This window comes from Hyaloscypha bicolor, assembly GCF_002865645.1.
Source record: "Hyaloscypha bicolor E unplaced genomic scaffold K444scaffold_191, whole genome shotgun sequence".
Classification (NCBI taxonomy): Eukaryota; Fungi; Ascomycota; class Leotiomycetes; order Helotiales; family Hyaloscyphaceae; genus Hyaloscypha; species Hyaloscypha bicolor.
This window is the reverse complement of record NW_020194693.1, coordinates 314,432-334,610: the sequence shown is the minus strand read 5'-3', so window position 1 is coordinate 334,610 and position 20,179 is coordinate 314,432. Positions and strand designations below refer to the sequence as shown.

The window sequence follows — 20,179 nt, the reverse complement described above, 5'->3', positions numbered from 1 at the left end:
AACATTCACCTCCGTACGAACGGTTTCACACCCAGTGGTATGTCCACGACAAAGCAAGCGATTTTAAGAGGGAGGTTAGCAGTTTTTTTGGCGAAGATACAGAGACCACTGTTATTTGGACAACGGGTCTGATATCCTTGTTGGCTGGGCACGATATCACTACGATCGGACTGCGACGACTCAAAGCCTCCTCGTGGTGCGGTCTGGTAACCTGTAGTAGTCGGTCCACCGACTATTTGCTCCTCTGGAGTACAGGGCTAGTATTGAGTCCCGAACTGGCGATACTAATCGAATCTCCTCCTTGACCGCCAGCACCACTCCGACTCAAATCAACTCCTCCTCTTGACTCGAGACAAAGTGTCTCTTCTATTATTCGATATCGACATACAAGATTCGCCCGCCGGTCTCTACTCGACTAATGTTTGATAAGAAATTAGTACCTCATTCCGCCTGTTTAGCGAAGGGCGTCTGACCATTAGGCATTAGCGCGTTAATAGCGCATACCTTTAGCTAGGGTTATAGAGATATTAGGGATATGGCCTAACGGGCATTTCATACTTGGGTTTATTTGTATTATTAAGAGGCTTAGGTTATAGAGGAATCTTGAGGCTTAGAAGTTATATAAAGCGTATTTGCGGACGAAAGGAGACTTTAGTAAAATGGTTTCTGTCTCTCTTTCTTTAAGCGTTAGAGTTTACTGCCTGGGTCTGTCTCTAAACGTTAAATTACTCTTCTTGGAGGAGCAATAGCCGTGTTGAGATAGAGAAGGAGAGTTTTCGGGCTTCCTCCCGAGGCGGATGGCTTGGAGATCCAAGAGGTAGTCTTGCTAGCCTATTCTGGGGCTGTGAACAAGGCTTTCTTGGCAGAGACTGTTCCTTTCGCGTATGTCTCCCCAGGTTAAATAATGATAATCAACCTTAAGCTCGATATAATTACGATCCCTTTTTGGCGAGTAATATGATGATAACCACTTTCCAGAATACCGTAGTCTGAATACTTCTTCAAACACAATTTAGACACGAACGCAGGATTTTGGTACCCAATTACCATTCCGCGATCGACAACAGTGTTAGACTTCTGGTTCATCTAGCGTTCATCTCATGCCGCATATCAAGGTATTGGCTAGATACGGCCGAGCGGGCATACTGTCAAGGATCGGATTTTTGTGTGTCTCTTCGAGATGGCGCTGGTTTATGGGCAGGGATACTGAATGTCCATTACCGCCACAAACCTCGAGTACTTGTGAACTCATTGCAATCTCTAGGGGCTATGCAAAGGAAATGGAATATTGGGACAAGATACCACTACCACCAAGAGGGTATCACTGGAGAGAGGAATCCAAAGGAGTACGATATGAATTCTATAACGTTCTTTGGATTGAGTGGGAGGATGGTATCGCGTACAGGAAAGGTATTGGTCATGTTGAAAAGTACATGTAGGAAGGACAGCCCCTTGAGTGGATTGATGTCTTTTTGGGTTGAGGTAGCGGTTCATGAATGTCCCATCACACAAGTTCGACGCCAGGATCGATTTTGACAGTACATGGTCCCATCTCAGCCCGCAACATTTGCTTCGTGGCATAAACAGGCTTTCACAAAATCCCCTGTAATATTACCTTTTTCTTCCTTCACTTCTTCTGTTCGTCCTCGGCCTTCAGTTTCGATAAATCAGCCACATCAGCGTGTAAACCCTTCTTCCCTTCATTCACCAACTTCACAGCCCAAGGAATCCCATCATCATGCCAAAACTGAATAGTCGGCATAAACCCCTCCATCTCCAAACACTCCTTATCCAATGTGCCAACGGCAACATCAAAGAAAGGCCCCAACGCCTGTTGCAAAGGCCCCAGCGGCCCTGTCTTAAAGAGTGTCACATGTGTCCCGCACTTCCCGCAAAACGTCCTATTCGAGTGCTCCGAGCTCTTAAAATGCGTGACATACGTGCGCTCAGCCAGAGTCTTGTCCTCGTGCAGATACGCCGTGCTGTCGGCTCTGATAGCCTCTTTCTCGTCACCTGACTCGCGAGGCTGGACAGTAAACTCGACCCATTCTCGGGGACAGAGAAACCAGGAATGTACAATTGCGCCCGGGACGCGACGGCAGGAGTTGCAGTGGTCGAGCGTTATGATGGGCAATCGTTCATTAACTTCGTTGGGCGGGACGAGGAGGCGGTCAGCTGTCATGCTGGCCTTTGGGAGAAGTTTTCGTTGAGAGAGCTCGGGGATGGAAATCGTGTAGCGGATCGCGGTGCAGAAGCAGCCTCCGTGGAGCTGGAAGGGGGTTTTGGGGAGTGCGGCTGCCATTTCCATTCCCAGGATTTCTGATTGAGGTTTCGTGGAAGAGGGAAGTTGTGGAGTGGCTGTTGTCGTGAAAATGTGGGTTATAATTCCGGGAAAAAGTAGAACGATCCCTCCGCCCCTCCCGGTGTCGATTAGGGGTGTCGATGACCAGGTAGCCAGGCACGCGCCTCCGGTTAGTCGTGATACACCGAAATCCGGGCCGAAAATCAAAGTTTTTATATTAACTTCTATAGCAGTGACAATCAAGTTTTTATAATTTTATCGAGGGCAATCCTATGGACTGGGCATTAAATGATGTTATTTTTTAAGGGAACCTAAGTGTGCTGGCTGTTAAAAGAAAGTAATGGGGGGTTATATTTTATAACCTAAAGGTGAGCTTAAGAAAGCCCAGAAATTTAGCGAATAAGTCCCTAAAACCAGATATAAGAGCCTTATAAGCCCATAACTTATAGGGCCTTATAGGGCTTAAAAACGAGAACTTAATTAATTAGTATATAAACTCTCTTAAATTAAAATACTATTTTAAGGAAACCTTTATTATAAATTAGGAAGCACGTGATTATAATACAAGGGTTATAATATACTAACTTATACTTATATTAAAAAATCTAACTTAATCTTTTTTAAAGAGCTTAAATAGCCAATTGAAAGTCGTTAACACCCCTGCCCCAATCGACACCCCTAACCGACACCGGGGGGTTCGTTTTACTTTTTCCCATTATTCCTCCGTGATTACTATGAGTCAGATCCTCGCCCTGCTCTCAAAACTCTCCAATCAAGATCTTGTGCTACGGCAACCCGGCAACTTTGTGCCGAGCAGGGTACCTAAAGCTAAGGGTGGCAGAAGTTTGACGTTCCTTGTGGCAATTGAGAAGTTGTGGCGTTTTCGCTTTCCCTGCTCTGGCGAGGACTTTCTGTGTCCTCAGTTTGATAAGAGAATCGGTACCCGACAAAGACTTTGACCTTTGACTAAAGTTATAAATCTGATTCAAACAAAACCTTTCAGTCCCTTCATCTCAAGTGAAGATAACTTCAAGTGGAGCTTAATGTTCGGCACACCAAATCTTTGTCGGACTCTGAAAGCCGAACGTGATTATTTCAGCGGACAGATGATTTCTAGTATGTTTTGAGTGGGACCGACTATTGTTATACATACGGATATCTTTGAGTTTCCAGCGTTTCAATAAGTGGATGTAGTCAAGAAGCAGTTTTATCCGAGGCAACTAAACCCCTGGTTATTACTCTCGTTTTCTCTGAGATTAAGGGCTCGTTCGAAACGGATCCAACGTTTTGATTACTAAGTAATGCTAACTGTGGGTAGTCTCCGTCTTGTTTGTAATCCAACTTATGCCTTCGGTATACCCGATCCTCAACGAAGTACGGCTAGAATTTCAGCAGATTGCGCACTAGATTAAGGCCAATATTTACATTCCTCTGATCTTTGATCAGAGTTTTGTGCTGTTCCAGTTGCATTGAGGGAGGATGTCATGATCCCAATGGATATGGCGGAAGACTAGAGAGAGGCCGTTTATGTGCGAGATTTCCGCTGGAGTTTCCATCTAATCACTTTTCAACTCTCCTTCCTTCCTTGGAAAATTAAACATTTTTCTTTTCTGCCTTATCAAGATTCACATTGCTTGTTTTAATCTAATTACACAGAATCATCTGTACTCACACCTTGAAACAATCCCACCATCTGTCCTTCTCTATCAAGATACCATTCTCAAATAGAACACCTTCACTCTTCAACAACCTCAATTTCTCCTTCTGATTAATGCCAGAAGGCGCATCTTGCGGCTCTCCCTTGAATCCACCAATTGACTATTGTCCGTGAGGGAGCCCCAGTTAGCAAATGCCTCATAAATTTAGCCATGGTTGAGCTGGAGCTTACGCCATCTGCGCAAATTATTCTGTGGCAAGGCACTTCCGGCGCGAAAGGATTCCTTCGCAATGCACCGCCCACTGCTCGAGGAGAGGAAGAGAGAGCTTTGGAGAGGGAGGCGTAGGAGGCGACTTTTCCTTTGGGGATCTGGCATAGGAGTGCGTAGACGCGCTTTGGACGTGTCAGTCTCGCTTTGAAAATTGGTAGGCGGGGCAATGGCGGGTTAAAAGGGGGTTTCGAGTTACCTCTTGATATTCTGTGACTGTCATCTTGGAGAGAGTTGGATTTCTAGTGAACATGAATGATTGCCGAGAGAGAATTCAGGAATATCGTTACGCTTTTTATGGTGAAGTGAAGGAGCGCGTCACTTTGCAGATGCAGCTTCTGATTGGTCACTTCCAGAGCAGTCTCGCTTACTCATTGCCGACGCCTTGCCTCCACCTAAATTCAACGACCTCATTCGCAACTTTCGTCACAACTACATCGCTTTCGTCTTTTTGACTCATATCAGACATGGAATCATTTCCATGCCATACCAACTGCTTTCTCTTCAAAATATCTTGACCGATGCAAAACTGGCAGCTACCTTCGCCTTACCGTATCAGACAATATCATGCCTCAATTCGCCACCTCCAGTACTCGTTGGGCTGCCCTCCAAAGTCGAAATCCCAAATCAGCAAGTGCATTCGTCTACTGCGTCACAACAACCAAAATATACTGCCGTCCGACATGTCCCTCACGCCTCGCAAGACGAGCAAATATCGTGTTCCATGACACTGCCGCTGAAGCAGCGGCGGAAGGGTTCAGAGCGTGCAAGCGCTGCCGCCCAGAACTGAGAGATGGGGCCGGCGATCCTCAGAAGATGGCTGTTGGGAAAGCGTGTGATTTGGTCAGGAAGGAGCAGAGTGGTGAAGTAGATAGGAAGTGCAGCGTCAAGGCGCTGGCAACGGCGGTGGGGTTGACGGAAAGCCATTTCTGCAGGATCTTCAAGAAGGTTATGGGGATGACCGTGGGGGAATACCGGGCTTCTATTCTCCCTGGGACTATGGGGGGCTTCCCGGAAGTGGTCGACACCGATCAGCAACAAGCCTTCGACATTGCTCAAGATCCCGAAGAGTGTTTTCCTACGCCCAACATCTCAAGAGACTATGGATACGAGAATGGTCTGCCGTTAGCAAACTTCGATTGCCTCGAGCTGGAGAAAGACTGGCATCGTTTTGCTGGTGTACTGCCCTCCATACCGATGCCGTTCGACCTCATCGACTCCGAGGAGTCATCGCCGGATTATTTCTCTGATTCTGTCAACCTCGACATGATGGATGATGGCTTCCAATTCCTCGATTTTGGCAGCTCTAACTCACCGGACTACCTGTGCTGAGCGATCCGGGCAGAATTGTATGATTCACGTAGAAAATAGCTGGACTTTTGTCCATTCTTGCGGGGAACAGCTCGAGGAGCCAACGGCGCAAGTCTGACGTTGCAAACCGTGATGCCAGAGAAGACAAAATTCCCAGAGGAAGCACTCTGTGGATACAGTAATTATCTAACAATGTTGTACAGTACTTAATCCTTTGACATTTTACTCGCTTTCTCATGATCGCACGAGGACCCACTCGTAATACCATGTGCATATTGTTTTCTCATTCTGCTTAAAACCCTCTTTCATCGTGCGAAGGCTGGGTTGGTTTTGTTCAAGAACGATAAAAATAGAGCACCTGGATATGTCTCGAAATATTGCATAGCTCAAATATACCTACAACAGCATAACCGCAGCAGCAAGCGCTCCCAATCCTGCAATATAGGCTCCTCTGCCATCGCTCACAGTTGTCACACGGCCTGCACTCTTCGGTGTGGTGCCCGTCCCTGTCGCCGCTGCACTAGCTGTCCCGGTCCCCGTGCTTCCTGCTCCTGCTACACTAGCGGTTGTCTTGGTGATATTTGACTGTATCAATGTCGTATTCGTAACATCAAAACTGTTCCCGAACAAAACATTCAACCCCGAACTTTTCACAACGTTCACTGCGCTGAAGTCGCTTCTTGTTTTGGCGAATGTAGATAGTGTGGAGAGAGCGCTGCTGTTTCCGGTGGTGTTGAGCAGCATTTGAGTGTACCGGTGAGTATTAGGAGACTTGTTTGGTGGAGAGGGTTGGATATAGGTTGCCAATGCAGAGGTGTTGGTGGGATTGATTAACTCGAACATTCGAACTCCACCGATGAATGTGGCGTTGTTCGCGGAAACGAGACCTGACTGCATCCACTAAGTAACGGGGGAGTCAGCAATTGCTTAATTGGGATTGTTTCGGGAGAGGACGTTGTCTTAGAAAAATCTCATGAAACAGTCACAAATAGGAAAGGGTTTCTCCCCCAACACCTACGTGGAGAAGTTCACCAGTTGGCCCACCAGCTGTTTGAGGAGGGATGTCCGGGTCTACCATCATGATCGTGTAACTGCCAAAAAGCTTCTGGGAAGTGCCGATAATGGGAGGTTGCGCCGTTTCTGGAATGCATTAGAAAGAATGGGGGAGACTATTTTGATGGAAAATCTCACCGGCTTTGAGGATATTCTTGCCATTGGTAGCTAATGTGTTCCCGAACACAACCGTCAAGTTATTTGAAGAGGCAGGCTCGAATCCAGCCGGTGTGAATGCAGTTGCGGCGCCAGCGAGCACAACAAGAAGGAGGGGTGAAGGGAACATGGTCTGAAGAAGAAACCAAAGAACCAAAAATACAAAAGGTATCAACAAGAACAATTAAAAATCATAAATGGCAACGCAAGAAGGGAAAGATGGGGTTGAAAGGTAAAGTAGAGATTTCAAAACTGCCAAGGAAAGCCCTGACGGTCCGAGGCGACCTCGAAAGGTCTCCCTGTGCTTCAGCGTTGTTTCGAAACATTATGCAAGAACGGACAGGCCCGTCAATTGGCCGCAGACCATCGATTTTCAGGGGTTCATACGGGTTTGAAGTGGTCAATGCCGAGGGTACACATTGATTCGTGAGAGGAAGTAAGTGGTGTGTGTTTTCTGATCGACAGTCTGTTCGTCCAAGTTGCAGGGCAAGTGGCGCTTTTACCAAGTCGAAGACAGATGTGGCTTGAACATGAATGGGAGACCTCCAGTCCGGAGGCTTGTTGCAGATATTATTGGCCGATTGGGGCACCTTCTAGAAGCTGCGACACTCGTCGTCTCGATGTTAACAGGTCACGTGAAAACAGACGTCAAGGAAACACCTTAAGGTAGATGAAACATGGAAAGAGCACATCTTCGGCATCCGCGTGGCTGTGAATTGAGTGAAAGGCTCCATTCCACTTAAAACCTGGAGAAGACCTCCAAGCACGTCATCAACTGTGAAGCCTCCGGTGCAGCCTCAACAGCTTAATGCCAATGGCCCAAGACGGATTCCTCGAGGGCCGAGAAGCAGCTCAAAAACACCGTTTGACGGCCCCATGCAAATTTTCATCGAAAAGCAGCTGCGGATATCAGTACGGTCGCTCGAGTCACAGACTGTGCTGTCTTGGTGTTTCGCTGTCGGACCCATGCCGCGAAAACATCAGTCAAGTTACTGTTTACTCCTTACCAGCCAATGTGTCGACCAAAATAAAACAGCGATTCCAGAGCAATTGGTTTGTTGGTTTTGAGAGGGAAGATCGTTGTGATTTTGGGAGAGATCAATAACAGAGGAAAGAGAATAGGGGGCTGAAAAGGGGGCCAAGCGACGCTAAGACAATCTAGACTGTCATGTGACCTTTATACTACAACTCCTCTCCCATCAACTTCACCGACTTCACTTCTCATCATCCACAACACCTGAGGCTACTTCAGATTTGCAGCGTCGAAGCCTCACCACCGCTACTCAATGTACAATCGCATCACCATGCTAGAAGCTCAAGCGAGCCAAGTTGTCTGTCTGTTAGCCCGTTAGGTCTTGGGCTATGAATCTGACCTCCACGGTTGCGGAAGATGCTCAAGTGGATTACTATGCGTTCCATCTTTTTTGAAACATTCAGCTGTCTTGGGGTAGTGGGAGCAGATAATGTGAAAAAGTTTCTCGTATCCCATCCAGCTCCGTTGCAACATTGAGGGTCCAGGCTCACTATTTCCACGCTTCATTGCGCCCTATGAAGCATTAAGTGGGACCTCTCAACACGCAATGTGCTGCTCGTTGCTCCGTCGATGACAACCTTAATTGCGACCCCGCCCCACTACCCTCTGAACGTTGCAACGGAGCTGGATGGGATAACACCCGTCAACGATAGCTGATTTGCAAGGAAGAGGTTCGCGAGGGCGGTCGAGGGGAAGCCGACGTGGGAGGGCAACTGCACGGTGATGAGCTGGAACGTCATCCCTTACGCGGAAGAAAGTCTGGGGGTTTTAAGGTAGCAAATACAGCCGAGTTAGGCTTCAGACGAAGGGCTTTCGACGTGCAACAGACTCTACACCCATCTTCCTCTGAAGTTGTTACGTAAATCTTTCGGGAACTAAAGCAGTTCACCGAAATTTCCACATCATCTACACTTGAAGCCTCCAGCACAAGTAGACTTAAAGTTATGCGCCTGGACAAGCAGTAGCCCATGACTAAACTGCAATCTAACCCCTCTCAGGAACGTCCTGGAGGTACTAAGCTTTGATCGGCGATTTTAAGTTTTGATTCTCGATCGGGATGGACTACCTTCTAGTACCAGCTAAAATCAAATAGATCGGCAGGCTAATAATGTTTCAATTTAATCTTAAACAGAAGCTGAGAGATATGTGGCCTAAGCATATCCGACGATGAATCAATGACATCCTCTCAAGCGGACTATTCTCTATTGTTGTCGAGCTGACCAATCCCCTTTCTTCAATCTATTCGAACCTCCTTTATTCTTCACAGAGTTTGATCAATAATTTGCACATTTCCTGGGCTAGAAAGCTTTGAGATTCGATATTCTTGGTAGTTATTTGGAATTTGCAAGCTATGGATTAATTAAATGCGTTTGGCCGGGTACTGTAATTAGGTCATGGCGGCTCTGGCAATGGCGGAGAAATATATTGACTCTGCGTACCTCGGATTTCCGAATCGTGTGCTATAGGAGTTATGAGGCCACGAAGGTCATGGCTATATCTCGTGCCAGCATTAAGCAACGCGATTTTCGAGTTGAGGGTTGGAGCTAGTACATTGACACATGCAGGATAGGACTTGGACTTGGGCTTAGGATGAGCATGTTGTGCAAGACTGGCTATAGACCCTTTGATGGGTTGGTGCTGTTTAACTTCAGCTCAAGTATCCCGTCCGCCTAAAATTTGAACGCCGCTCCCTTTATTGGAACACTTCAAAAGTGTAGCCCTTCTGCCGAACAGAAATTGGTACTAATTAGTGATATTCATTTGCTTCTCTTGAAGCACAATTCAACTCGTTGTTCAGAATTCTTGAAGTATTCGGGGGAATCCAGCCCTAAGCGAACCCCTTCATTCTCCGTGTATGCTTAACCTTCCTTATGACGCCTCTATAAATTCTTCTTCTCACAACCTTCAGACAATTCCTTGACCTTTATAAATGTTTTCACCGCTTCTGTCAATGCGTCTAACCAGCCATACCCCGCACCAAGCGCCACTTTAATCAGGAGGCATACAAAAAAATTGTACTCAGTCGACCCCTCCTCAGCAGCAGCACAGCCCACCAAAAGCACCCAGGTGAATATTCCAGGAAACCGGTCCCACACGTCATCATTTGCTGGAGACTCGACCGCTTGGCAAAGTGCTACCGTTGATTTTCTGTTGATAGGCGACGAGAATGGTATCTGTGGGGTTTGTAGAGCACCCAGATATATATCTGACGTTTGCTGGATGATACGGAATAATGCGGAAGTGTCCTGGTCCATTCTTGTTTTGGGCTCATAAAGGTCGTGCTTATATTCCGAAAAGCTGCAGCTCGTACCAGCGATACGGTGCATGGTAATCATTTGCGCCCGCTGTAGGTATCTGGCACCCCTCTCACCAAAAGAGGATACCTTGAGAGCGATTTTCATTGTTCTTTGAGTTGTTAAGGGTGAGTCTGCGACCTTGTAGAACACCGCACCGAGCAAATCCGCAGGAAATAAAGTCGGTTGGGAGAATCGAGGTTGATGCTTACTCAGGGCAGCAACGAGTAGATCAATGCTGCAACTTTGTCAGCGATTCGAATGCAGTTTAATCAAAGAAATCTTACACTAATATTCGAGCGAGAACATTCCTGTTGTTAACATTTCCAAGTCCTCCACGAAGGTTGACGATTTGTTGGACGCCATCCATATAATATCGAGCCTCAGTCACGTTCCCTCTCATTAGCTTCCAGGGTGTATATTATTAGCCTTGGGGATATCAATTGCGAAGCTCAACTAGTTCCAGCCAGGCTCTCACGTGAAAAGCATCGAGTTCCAAGAACCGAGAAAACTGTTCACATACCTCAAAATTTATGAGCAGCAATATGCTCCCAATCGTCGCATCACCTGTGCCAACGGAAAGAGTGTCGAGGCGATCGTTGATCCATTGTATGGTTCCCACTTTGAACGAGTAGTATTCTCGACTATTGATTATATGTGGAACTACCAGAGCTGATTTATGCATACATCCTCGAGGAAGATTAAAATTTGGAGCTGGCAGAACTCTCGAAGGCATAAAAATGGAGAACTTTGGTTTCTCTGCCCCGATAGGCTTTGGGAACGGCCAAGTTCGAGCACTCAAACACAGCGCAGGGGCTCCTTCATCTTGTAATAAAGTATATGGCGAGGCTAAGGGGGGTCAGATATTAATGTATCTAGGGAGGATAAAGACTCACTTGTATCAAACACCCATCGATCAAATTTATGCGCGTCCAGGTTGAGAGATTGTAAAGATGGCAGAGGTGAGTCCAGCTCTGGAGTTGTGGAGAAGAAACGAGCTTCGCTATCCTCACTGGCAAGATAACTTGACTCTGGGGTAAGACCTATATCAGATTCTGATCCTACACTGAGGGCAGTGGCAGCTTTCGTATCTGTAGATGGCGTCTGGGGTTCCGATGTGACATTCGTATTTGCCGATGTGATGCTAAATTTGGATTGAGCTGACCATTGGGGAGAGCTTTTTTGGAGGATTGCTCGTCTCCGAACAGGCAGGGTGTTCTTCCTCTTCTGAACCGCGCGGGACTGACGCTTCGCATGACTGCGAACAAGCTTCTTCTGTTCCCGGTTCCTGGGGAGGTGTGGCTCGTTATTGATGACGAATTGCAGTGGTGCAGCCGTCCCGCTTTCTGAGTAATCATGTGCGTTTTCATACATCCTACCGGCCTCCCGGATATCGGTCGAGGAGGCATCTGGTGTGACATTCATTGCCATGATGCTCTCAGCCACGGCACTGGGAGTTGCTTTTTGATTTGTAATCCAAAAGAGGCTGGAGAATTGCAAGCGTAGTCATCAAGTGGCTGGTGAGAGATTATGCACATACTGATCACAGCAGACACAAAGCAATCTGAATACCGGTAATCACTCTCCGAAGACGAAATCAGGTTTGGAAAAGTCATGATTTTACGCCTCCAAGGGAGAGCGTCTCGATAGCAGACGGGAAGACCGAATGAAGAGGTCTTCAAGGTCTTAAGAATCTTGGGTCTTTGGGTCTGGATGCTTCCACCAAGATTTCTACATGGTGCCTAAGCTCGTAATAATGCAAACCCCAATTAACAGCCTGCTTACCTAATTATTCGCTGATCCCATGCATGCCTTGAGAAACTCTGTTCATTATTGGCTCTAACCATTTCCTCTTTAGTCGTACGGTTCTTGCTGAACACGAGTCTGCAAAGCATAAACTGCAGGCCAGTCAAATCTTTAGAAATGAGCCTCGCTCCTAATTTTATGTGGATTTCTCGGCGATCCGAACCAGTTTCCACCTGGATGGATTCAGGGGTGTGGGGCCGAAGGTTGCGCAAGGTGATTTATAAGCTCTTGGCAGCTGAGACCGTCTCGAGAATACACTCATCCAATGGAGAAGATGACAAAAATTTCGCAATCGTATGAAGTGCAAGCATAGAAGTCATGTCTGCAACGGACTCTGCTTATTTAAGTTTTGGGGAAGACTCTAACCTTCAGCAATTTTCTCCGGAGCTGTTAGCAGTATCCTAAGCCTAACGTTTATTTTATGCCAAGTATTCAAAAATCCAACTCAAAATGACACTTGTCGATCGAATAAGTCCAGTACGTGTGGCAAATGAGGAAGGGTTGATACTCAACGATATCATTCCTGCACGGCATAAGCTATGGTGGCACTATCCTGGTTTAAGAACACTCAATCTCCTCTTACTGTGTGCTGTCGTGACAGATATCACCAATGGCAAGTCTCTCTCAAGTCACGGATCCAAACTTCCATTCTCTGTTATTGTTACTAATAACGTGAACAGGATATGATGGGAGCATGCTCAATGGCCTACAAATTCTCCCAGAGTGGAGGAACTTCTTTCAACATCCAACCGGATCCAGGCTTGGCTCGATTACTAACGGCGTGAGATATGGCCAACTTGGAGCGCTTTTCATTGCGGCCCCCCTGATCCAACGACTTGGGAGAAAGAAGCCAATAGCAATAGGTTCAGCTATTCTCCTCGTCGGGGTGGTGTTGCAGGTTGCGGCGCAGAATTATGCAACATTCGTTGCCGGCCGTTTTCTGATTGGTTTCGGAAATACGATTCAGACCACTGCATGTCCAATCCTGATATCTGAGCTATCCCACCCCTCCCAACGGACCCAGATGGTCGGTATCATGAACAGTACTGGTTCGCTTGGTCAACTTATGGCAGCTTGGATTACTTTTGGAACGGCCTCCATTGTTGGCTCATGGTCTTGGCGACTCCCAAGCGCTCTGCAGGCCGTCTCCTCGCTGTTCCAAATGATTCTATCCATTTGGGTTCCCGAATCGCCTCGCTGGTTGGTCGAACATAACCGAACTTCAGAGGCTCGACAGATCTTGCAAAAATATCATGCCGAAGGCGACAGCGACTCTCCTTTACTCCAGTTCGAGATGAAGGAGATTGAACGGACAATTGAAGAGGAGAAAATCCAAGCTGTGACCTCATGGAATGAATGGATACGAACTCATGCCAATCGCCACAGACTTTTCATCGTTGTCACTGCCGGGTTCATCATTCAATGGTGCGGGAATGCTGTATTATCCAACTATCTCCACTTGATACTTGTCAATATCGGCATCAAGTCGAACAGAACGCAGCTTTTGATCAATTGTGGTATCGCTCTCAATGGGATGTTCTGGGGTAACTTCTTCTCGATGTTCGTTAACCGCATGGGTCGAAGACCTCTCTTCCTGGTGAGCTTATTTTCGATACTACTCTGCTCTTCTTTTGTTCAAGAGCTCAGAGCCTGGGAGCTTCCCCGGAGCCTGCATGTCCATGCCTCGGGAGCATTGCTCTTCGGCTCCCGACCTCCCTCTTGAATTTTATAAAAACTCCATACTAATTCGATGGTTAGATCGGCATGACCGGAATGTGTTTCGCACTCATCGTCATCACAATACTAGGCTCGTTCCAAGCCCGAGAGACATTCAGCTCCGCCCTCGGATTCTCCGCCGTTGCAATGTGGTTCGTCTTTGGCGCCTTCTACAAAATGCCAGCACCCATGGTCAACAGCTACATCGCCGAAGTAGCACCCTACAACCTCCGCGCCAAAGCCTTCGTGATTTTCGGATTCGGGGACGCCTTGGCGAATCTCTTCAGTGGATACGTCAACCCTATCGCTCTCGCAGCAATCGGTTGGAAGTATTGGCCTGTGTGGGTTTTTGTTCTGGTGAGCAACTTCACTATCATCTACTTCTTCTACCCCGAGACGAAGAACTTGGCGCTGGAAGAAGTGTCGAGAGTTTTTGACCACGTTCCTTTGGAGAACAGCGATGGGGGGGAGGCTGGCAGTGAGAGCAATGAGAAATCTTCGGTTGATGGCGAGGAAATTCGGACCCCGGGTAGTAAAGTTTGATTTAGTAGGAAGGTGTAGGAAGAGGGAAAATGTTGAGAATAGGGGAAGGGGTGCTAAGACTTTACCCCGCCATTAAGCGAATTTGCCCCTGAAAATCCACACATACTCTTGCTTTCGAGAGTCTTTCATTATTTCTACATAACCACAAGATTTATGATCGGAAAGTCCAAATAGATATGATTAAGAGACATCAGATATTAAATTTGAAAATACACGAAAGTGAATTCAGACACGAAGAACTGGTTGAGCTTCGGAAGTGTCCTGGTTGAGTGCGCCTATTTGAGTCGGACAGAACACCGCAAAGGTGACCTTTAAAGCATTTATTGACATCATAGTCATAACCACAAAGGCTCGAGATTCTCAGTAAAAGAGTTGAGGTTATCTATTCCGCCAAAGGAAAGCCAGAGCCAAAGTTGTCTCAATCCAGTACATTAAAGTGCCTAACTGTCCAATTGCTCTCTTCCTAAAGTGAGTCAGTGACTTTCCAGGAATTATCGAATCCAACCAAAGAAATGCGTCTCTCCAAGCCATTAAGCCATTATGCCATCAAGTAACTCCGAATCTCATACACGCCCCAGAAAAGCAACGCAAGTACGGAGATTCAATGTGAGGACAGTGCCAAAAGTGAGAAATCACAATTAGCATCCATGTCCACCTTGGCCATTCCAGCCCAGCACCCAGACCGCATAACCATCCGTGTCACTCTCCTGACCACCTGCAATCCAGACACCCGGGTCAGCCCAATCCTCGGTGCATGATTGTTCGATATCGTACGCGTAGCTTGCTAAGTAGGCAAGGGCCGGGTCAATGGCGAAGTTGTTCTGCTCTTTAGTTAGAACATATCCAAAGGGAAATAGGCAGCAAGAAAGAAGGGCAAATGGAAGGGTGGCGGCGGGAGGCGCACATAGTTGCAAAGCCAGAGATTATCACTGTTAATGCAGCACATTGAGACGCAGCTGTTTCCGGGGCAAATGATACGGCCTAATCCAGTGCTGTGGAGGAAATTGATACATTGGAGGATGTTTGTAGCCTCTGCACCTTGCAAAGAACCACTGATATAAGTTATGCAGCTTACGCCATCCTTTCATTCCCATTAGCCAAGTGTCTTGGAACTTTCCTCGTTGAATATTTACTCACCTTATTACGAGTCGTAAGGGCTTTAGGCTCATTGTTGATCTCATGTTTGGGAAACTGAATACCAGGATAAAGCTTCTTGAGCTGCTCTTGAATGTGCTGTTTGAGGTTAGTCATTTGATTGGATGAGGGAAAAAGGGGGAGTGGTGGTGCTTGCCTGGACAGTACCGTTCAACTCGTAGGGATGATCGTTGACCTGGCCCGCGAAAGTGGCTTGGTGGATGGGGCGTGGTAATTGATCAAATTGGTAGTTGGGAGAAAGAGCTAAGATGAGCTGGGTGAAGAAGACAAGAGCTGCTATGATTGCAATGCGATGCATGGTTGCTACAGAGTGTGTTTGGTTGTGCGGGACCTGTCTTAAGTGGCTCTGGTCCGAAGATGAAGAAGAGCTTTTTGTTGGGTGTTGAGGTTCTTAAAGAGAGAAGAAAAGAAATCAAGAAAGAGACGAAGTTAACGTCTTCTTCATTAGACAAGGCCTTGTGGCCTTTGCAATATGGCATAGATTTACGCTAAACCTGAATTGGGTTTGAGTTGAAGATCTTAACTGTCATTTACGCCATTACTGAACTTGATTTGGCTTTGAGTTGAAGAGTTGACAGTCATCCGTGTCACAAGTATTACTGAAGACTGGATGATGACGCAATTGGAGTCTGAATAATAGTGAATATGTGTCGAAACGGGCACACCTCAAGAGTAGAACATTTTATTACACCTCGACAGGAAGAATAGCAATAATTCAGAACTCCGGGCAACTAGTATTCTATGCCATCGACAACACTGCCTTCTCCAGAGGGGAAGGTTAGTCTAGCTCTCATATACCAAGCGCATAGAATTGAAGAGTTATGATCGATTCGCTTTTGATTCACGTCATTTTCTCTGGAAGATACCTACTAGTAATGATTTGTGCAGGAAGTAAATTCCGGGGGCTTAGACATTGCACAACTGTGAGGCTGTGATCTCGATGCTGTACCTCAACTTCGAGCAGAAGCCGTCTCTCAAGGACGAATATTGAATTCGGCACCCGAAGCTACCTACGCCATCTTGAACTCCTCCGTTTCATACGACAGACTGAATTGCTTTCCTGACAATGCCTCTTCTTTGTCATCCACTATTGGATCCTTCTCTTACGTCTCTCGGAAATGGAAGTGGACTGAATCTGCTGTTACTGGACTCGCAAAACGTCAAATAAGCTATGGCGCTTTCATACCAAAGTTCAGTAATTGCATGTGCATCATTTTATTTTGAATCAATTTGAATCACCCCTAGCAGAACTCATTGCGTGCCAGAAGAGAATTTGTTGAAACTTCAAGGGCTGCCGATATTCTGAGAGTTTCATAATCCCATCAATAGGTACAGTGGACATGATAACCAGAGGGGATGCTTATACGATTCATCTGATTCATCTGATTCATCGCAACTTTCTTCATAAAGACAGAGGGTCCACAGCTTACTAAAGCTTGCCCTCCCTCATCTTCGGCAACTTCCAATCCGCTCATCAGCAAAGCAGCATGTATGCGTCCGCCATTCTGGCATCGCCTATACGCCATTCATTCATCCATCGCTAGACTCCACTAATGCCACCCCACCAAATCTTCCGTGAAACGCCATATTCACAAGTCCCTCATCTGATATGCCCTGGGGAATCATGAAAAAAAATTATCCTATTCATACAAGTAAGTCAACATGGGAAAGGAGATATCTTAAGTTCGAGGTGGGAACGCGTTCGGAGGACGAGCGGGGAGACTGAAGGGAGGGTTAGGCAAGCTGCTGAAGCTATTGGTGTTCGTGCTGGCATTGAATTGTCGTTTGGGTGCTCGTATCGGCTCCTCATCTTCGTCACCGCTGGAGGTTAGATCGATGACTGCTGAGATTGGTCGCTTGCTGCTCGTCGAGCCGGGGTTCTTTGGGGTTCCAGATGACTCTCGAGATTGAGAGGGGCCTCCGAGGGCAGGTTTGTACGCAGAAGGAGCACCCATTCGCACGCTGTTGCCGGACTTGGTGATCTCGACGATGTCGTCATCAGAATCGCTTGCAACGCCGTTTGATCTTGAATTCGACGCTGGTTCTTTCCTGTTATTCAGTTCCCACTTGGCGTTAGGCTGAATGGTCACTTGGTCAACTGATCTTGATGTGCCCTTCAAAATTGAGTTGACATATCTAACGACGCGTCAGCGGAAGTCAACAATATAAAAGCTGAGCAATTACTCGTCAACAGCCAAGCTATCGAAAGGCGCGGGATTGTTGCAAGTAGGGCACAGCCATGTAGGACCTTGCTCTTGTAATTGGAGGTACGAGGTAGCGTCAAAGCATTGGTTGTGACGGCAGGCTATTGATCGGACCGGTAGAGAGATTCTCAACGTCGACAAGGGGCATTTCAATGACAAGACCGAGGCGGTGGTCACAATGTCAGCATCACGTGCCTTGTTGAGCACTAAAAGTCTTATAAGCAAAGGTTATTGAAATATCTGACAGGAAACTTACTATCGTCAACAACAGACTTCTCAGTGATTCTCTTTCCATTTTCAAGTTTCTTCACAAGATCCGTGACAGGTATACTCCGCACCACATAGAGGACGAGATAAAATTTCTGTACGCAGCGTTAGCAGTTAAACCAAAATTCGGCGCAAAAGGGGACAAGCAGTTGGGAATAGCAGGGACGAGAGGAGGGGGTTGAGGAAGCTAACTTCGGAACGGCCACCAACCTTGGATGTCAGAGCATAAGTCATCTCGACATTGTTGCTGTAAGCGGGAATGTTCAGACGTAATTCTTTGGTAATGTCAACGGGTCGAGTAGAGCCTGGTTTGTTCTTCAAACCACGCAAATTGGCTTTGACCTCTCCTCCATTGACCTTGATCTCTGATTGGTGCGGGAAGGCAATATCCTGTCGACCACCTCCTTCCGCAGCACAGAACACCATCACCTTCAGATTGGAGTCTGTTTGTACTCGAGTGAGGATAGGATAGTCGATGGGTCGGAGAGGTACTTTGACGGTGTGCCGGTGGTGCGTCATAACTATGGCTTATTAGTTTATAACTTGTATCCAGCAGAATCCCTCTTACTGTCACATTGTGTCGGACCCCCCAGCTGCTCCTCGATGACATAGTATGGACTTGACTTGAATTCGATCCCTAGTTCCCTGGTCAGAATATGACGCGTATTGGCGCGAGAGAGGAGCTTACTTGGATGTCCAATGATACGATAAGTTGCAGCAGGACCTCCTCCCTGGTTGTGGGCAGCGACGGCAGAGAGGTTGTTCGATTTCGACGGGCCTGAAGAGGTGGTTGCTGGGGGGTTCACAGAGGGAGATGACGACGAGCCTGCCATTGCGCGGAATGGAGTCGCCGATTCCTCAATGGAGTTTGGGTCATCGATCATAGCTTTCAGCCTGTAGAACTTATTCGCGTCGCCGTTCTTTGCATGTCTTTGAATACCTGCAGAGAGATCGAAGGTTAGCCAAGCTTGGACTTTCCTTGTCGGAAGATGTGTGCGCGGGGTGGACTAGTCTATCGTGGAAAGTATAGAGCGGCGAGGCTGCGTCAATAACCGTTTGGGACGAACTCACTATCGATAATCTTCTGCTGAAGCTCAGCCTTGACACCATACTTGGTCAAACCCTCTCCAACACAAATGAGCTGGAGGATTTTGTTGACCATTCCAGTTCCTTTGACCTTCCGTATGGTTGCCTCAACATCGTATTGAGTGATCGAGGCCATACTGGATGGCTCTAGAGCGCAGAGGGGTTTTGCAGATGGGTTGGATGCATGAAGAGAAGTTCGGGCGTTTTAGGGACGAATAGAAGAGGAAGAAAATTTTCCGGAGTCCTCTTTATATTCACAGTTGGCTTTGAAGCACGCGAACGTTGGAAGTGAATATGGGCGCCTCGCAGCCGCTGAGTCCTTTCACAGTTGATGTTATGTGCCTTGTCGTTTCCACGACCTCACACCGCCGCAAAGCGGCAGAATTCTTTAAACTTTCCCCAAACAGGCGCTAAAGCCTCGAGGGGAAGCGGAATATTTATCCCGCTTTGAGATATTCCCACCTCAGCCACGATAAATTTCTCGGCCTATCCTAGATTCGAGGAACTCAAAACTCTTCTCAGATCGCCAATCGAATTCTCGAATCCGACAAGATGGCAAAGGGCGCTCGAGCAAGCACGAAAAAGGCGAATCACCAGAAGCTGAAGAGTAGAGTGTTCGGCCCAGTTGAGAGTGCGCGAACAGAGAGGCTTTCAGCAAAGTTCCTGGAATTAGCTTCACAACCAAAACCCCAGCCAGTCAAAGAGGATATTGTCATGAAGTCAGAAGATGGTATGGGCAAGAATTCTTCATTTGGGTTGGGGTTCTGACATGATGTTCAGGCACTGCAAAAAATAATGAGGTCCCCACTCAGAGCAAACAGACAGAGGGTATGACCTCTTTCCAAGTTATTACACAGCGGTAGGCTAACTGATTTTCTGCAGAGATGGAAGTAGACCAGGAGGCTACAAAGAGCAGTGATCGCCCAAAGACGTCCAGTAAAGGCCGAATTGAGAAAACAAGACACCACCGCAAGGCATCCATCGTCTTTCCTAAATACAGCAAAGGTAAACGAGTTGGCGGATCAAGAGTGAAGAAGTAGGATATATTGAAAGGAGACAATGGTATGGACATATGGCGTTATGGGAGGGTATATTTGGCGGAGTCATGGGAGCTTGGGGGGTGTTTAAGGATCGATCACATTAGAAGGAGTTTGGCTTTTCCTACGGATTCCAATATTCAAAACCATTCTTACGTGGCAGAGACTGCAGTCCTATAATATCCGAATAAAAATCTGTCCCAAAATGTCCTAAATACCCACCAGGCTAAATACTTGGAGTTCCAGTTCCTTTCTTAAATCTCAGCATAAATTTTTTTCCTCATGTATTTT

At 47.0% G+C, this 20,179-nt stretch overlaps 9 protein-coding genes across 9 annotated transcripts; 3 read left to right on the top strand and 6 right to left on the bottom strand.

Annotated features, from left to right (window-relative positions):
- Positions 1-1,348: 1,348 nt before the first annotated feature.
- K444DRAFT_622828 (uncharacterized protein) lies at positions 1,349-2,517 on the bottom strand. The gene has a single exon (XM_024882176.1). It carries the CDS (start codon positions 2,300-2,302, stop codon positions 1,628-1,630), a length of 675 nt encoding a protein of 224 aa, XP_024726160.1. The 5' UTR covers positions 2,303-2,517; the 3' UTR covers positions 1,349-1,627.
- Positions 2,518-3,914: 1,397 nt separating this feature from the next.
- Positions 3,915-4,450, bottom strand: K444DRAFT_577608 (methylated-DNA--cysteine S-met; the record flags this gene model as incomplete). Its single annotated transcript, XM_024877578.1, has 3 exons — positions 3,915-4,120; positions 4,191-4,352; positions 4,427-4,450. 3 exons carry the CDS (start codon positions 4,448-4,450, stop codon positions 3,971-3,973), a joined length of 336 nt encoding a protein of 111 aa, XP_024726159.1. The 3' UTR covers positions 3,915-3,970.
- A 356-nt stretch (positions 4,451-4,806) lies between these two features.
- On the top strand, positions 4,807-5,214 carry K444DRAFT_514313 (uncharacterized protein; the record flags this gene model as incomplete). The annotated part of the gene is made up of 1 exon (XM_024873538.1): positions 4,807-5,214. A coding segment is annotated over one exon (408 nt), but the record flags the coding sequence as incomplete, so codon positions are not given.
- Positions 5,215-5,706: 492 nt separating this feature from the next.
- K444DRAFT_622826 (uncharacterized protein) lies at positions 5,707-6,949 on the bottom strand. The gene is made up of 3 exons (XM_024882175.1): positions 6,730-6,949; positions 6,557-6,678; positions 5,707-6,438 (listed from the first exon to the last, which is right to left on the bottom strand). Exons 1-3 carry the CDS (start codon positions 6,875-6,877, stop codon positions 5,935-5,937), a joined length of 774 nt encoding a protein of 257 aa, XP_024726157.1. The 5' UTR covers positions 6,878-6,949; the 3' UTR covers positions 5,707-5,934.
- A 2,440-nt stretch (positions 6,950-9,389) lies between these two features.
- Positions 9,390-10,898, bottom strand: K444DRAFT_622825 (uncharacterized protein). The gene is made up of 3 exons (XM_024882174.1): positions 10,598-10,898; positions 10,362-10,480; positions 9,390-10,312 (listed from the first exon to the last, which is right to left on the bottom strand). Exons 1-3 carry the CDS (start codon positions 10,808-10,810, stop codon positions 9,661-9,663), a joined length of 984 nt encoding a protein of 327 aa, XP_024726156.1. The 5' UTR covers positions 10,811-10,898; the 3' UTR covers positions 9,390-9,660.
- Positions 10,899-12,330: 1,432 nt separating this feature from the next.
- Positions 12,331-14,237, top strand: K444DRAFT_657927 (general substrate transporter; the record flags this gene model as incomplete). The annotated part of the gene is made up of 3 exons (XM_024886202.1): positions 12,331-12,493; positions 12,561-13,477; positions 13,639-14,237. 3 exons carry the CDS (start codon positions 12,331-12,333, stop codon positions 14,137-14,139), a joined length of 1,581 nt encoding a protein of 526 aa, XP_024726155.1. The 3' UTR covers positions 14,140-14,237.
- A 540-nt stretch (positions 14,238-14,777) lies between these two features.
- On the bottom strand, positions 14,778-15,592 carry K444DRAFT_638756 (uncharacterized protein; the record flags this gene model as incomplete). The annotated part of the gene is made up of 3 exons (XM_024884301.1): positions 14,778-14,960; positions 15,277-15,372; positions 15,470-15,592. The coding sequence occupies 3 exons, from the start codon at positions 15,590-15,592 to the stop codon at positions 14,778-14,780; spliced, it is 402 nt and encodes a 133-aa protein (XP_024726154.1).
- Positions 15,593-16,495: 903 nt separating this feature from the next.
- Positions 16,496-19,168, bottom strand: K444DRAFT_622823 (MIZ zinc finger protein). Its single transcript, XM_024882173.1, has 7 exons — positions 18,837-19,168; positions 18,454-18,705; positions 18,334-18,402; positions 17,976-18,286; positions 17,755-17,860; positions 17,479-17,704; positions 16,496-17,430 (listed from the first exon to the last, which is right to left on the bottom strand). The coding sequence occupies exons 1-7, from the start codon at positions 18,985-18,987 to the stop codon at positions 16,974-16,976; spliced, it is 1,572 nt and encodes a 523-aa protein (XP_024726153.1). The 5' UTR covers positions 18,988-19,168; the 3' UTR covers positions 16,496-16,973.
- K444DRAFT_622822 (uncharacterized protein) lies at positions 19,156-20,109 on the top strand. Its single transcript, XM_024882172.1, has 3 exons — positions 19,156-19,581; positions 19,632-19,679; positions 19,734-20,109. The coding sequence occupies exons 1-3, from the start codon at positions 19,404-19,406 to the stop codon at positions 19,889-19,891; spliced, it is 384 nt and encodes a 127-aa protein (XP_024726152.1). The 5' UTR covers positions 19,156-19,403; the 3' UTR covers positions 19,892-20,109.
- Positions 20,110-20,179: the final 70 nt, after the last annotated feature.

Coding starts and splice junctions, on each gene's coding strand:
- K444DRAFT_622828 (XM_024882176.1), bottom strand. CDS start 2,302: ATGGCAGCCGCACTCCCCAAAACCCCCTTCCAGCTCCACGGAGGCTGC.
- K444DRAFT_622826 (XM_024882175.1), bottom strand. CDS start 6,877: ATGTTCCCTTCACCCCTCCTTCTTGTTGTGCTCGCTGGCGCCGCAACT. Junction 6,679..6,729: donor CAAGAATATCCTCAAAGCCG/GTGAGATTTTCC, acceptor AATGCATTCCAG/AAACGGCGCAACCTCCCATT. Junction 6,439..6,556: donor CAACTGGTGAACTTCTCCAC/GTAGGTGTTGGG, acceptor CCCGTTACTTAG/TGGATGCAGTCAGGTCTCGT.
- K444DRAFT_622825 (XM_024882174.1), bottom strand. CDS start 10,810: ATGCCTTCGAGAGTTCTGCCAGCTCCAAATTTTAATCTTCCTCGAGGA. Junction 10,481..10,597: donor TGCTGCTCATAAATTTTGAG/GTATGTGAACAG, acceptor ACACCCTGGAAG/CTAATGAGAGGGAACGTGAC. Junction 10,313..10,361: donor GTTCTCGCTCGAATATTAGT/GTAAGATTTCTT, acceptor ACAAAGTTGCAG/CATTGATCTACTCGTTGCTG.
- K444DRAFT_622823 (XM_024882173.1), bottom strand. CDS start 18,987: ATGGCCTCGATCACTCAATACGATGTTGAGGCAACCATACGGAAGGTC. Junction 18,403..18,453: donor TCGTATCATTGGACATCCAA/GTAAGCTCCTCT, acceptor CCAGGGAACTAG/GGATCGAATTCAAGTCAAGT. Junction 17,861..17,975: donor CTTATGCTCTGACATCCAAG/GTTGGTGGCCGT, acceptor CGCTGCGTACAG/AAATTTTATCTCGTCCTCTA.
- K444DRAFT_622822 (XM_024882172.1), top strand. CDS start 19,404: ATGGCAAAGGGCGCTCGAGCAAGCACGAAAAAGGCGAATCACCAGAAG. Junction 19,582..19,631: donor TGTCATGAAGTCAGAAGATG/GTATGGGCAAGA, acceptor CATGATGTTCAG/GCACTGCAAAAAATAATGAG. Junction 19,680..19,733: donor TCAGAGCAAACAGACAGAGG/GTATGACCTCTT, acceptor GATTTTCTGCAG/AGATGGAAGTAGACCAGGAG.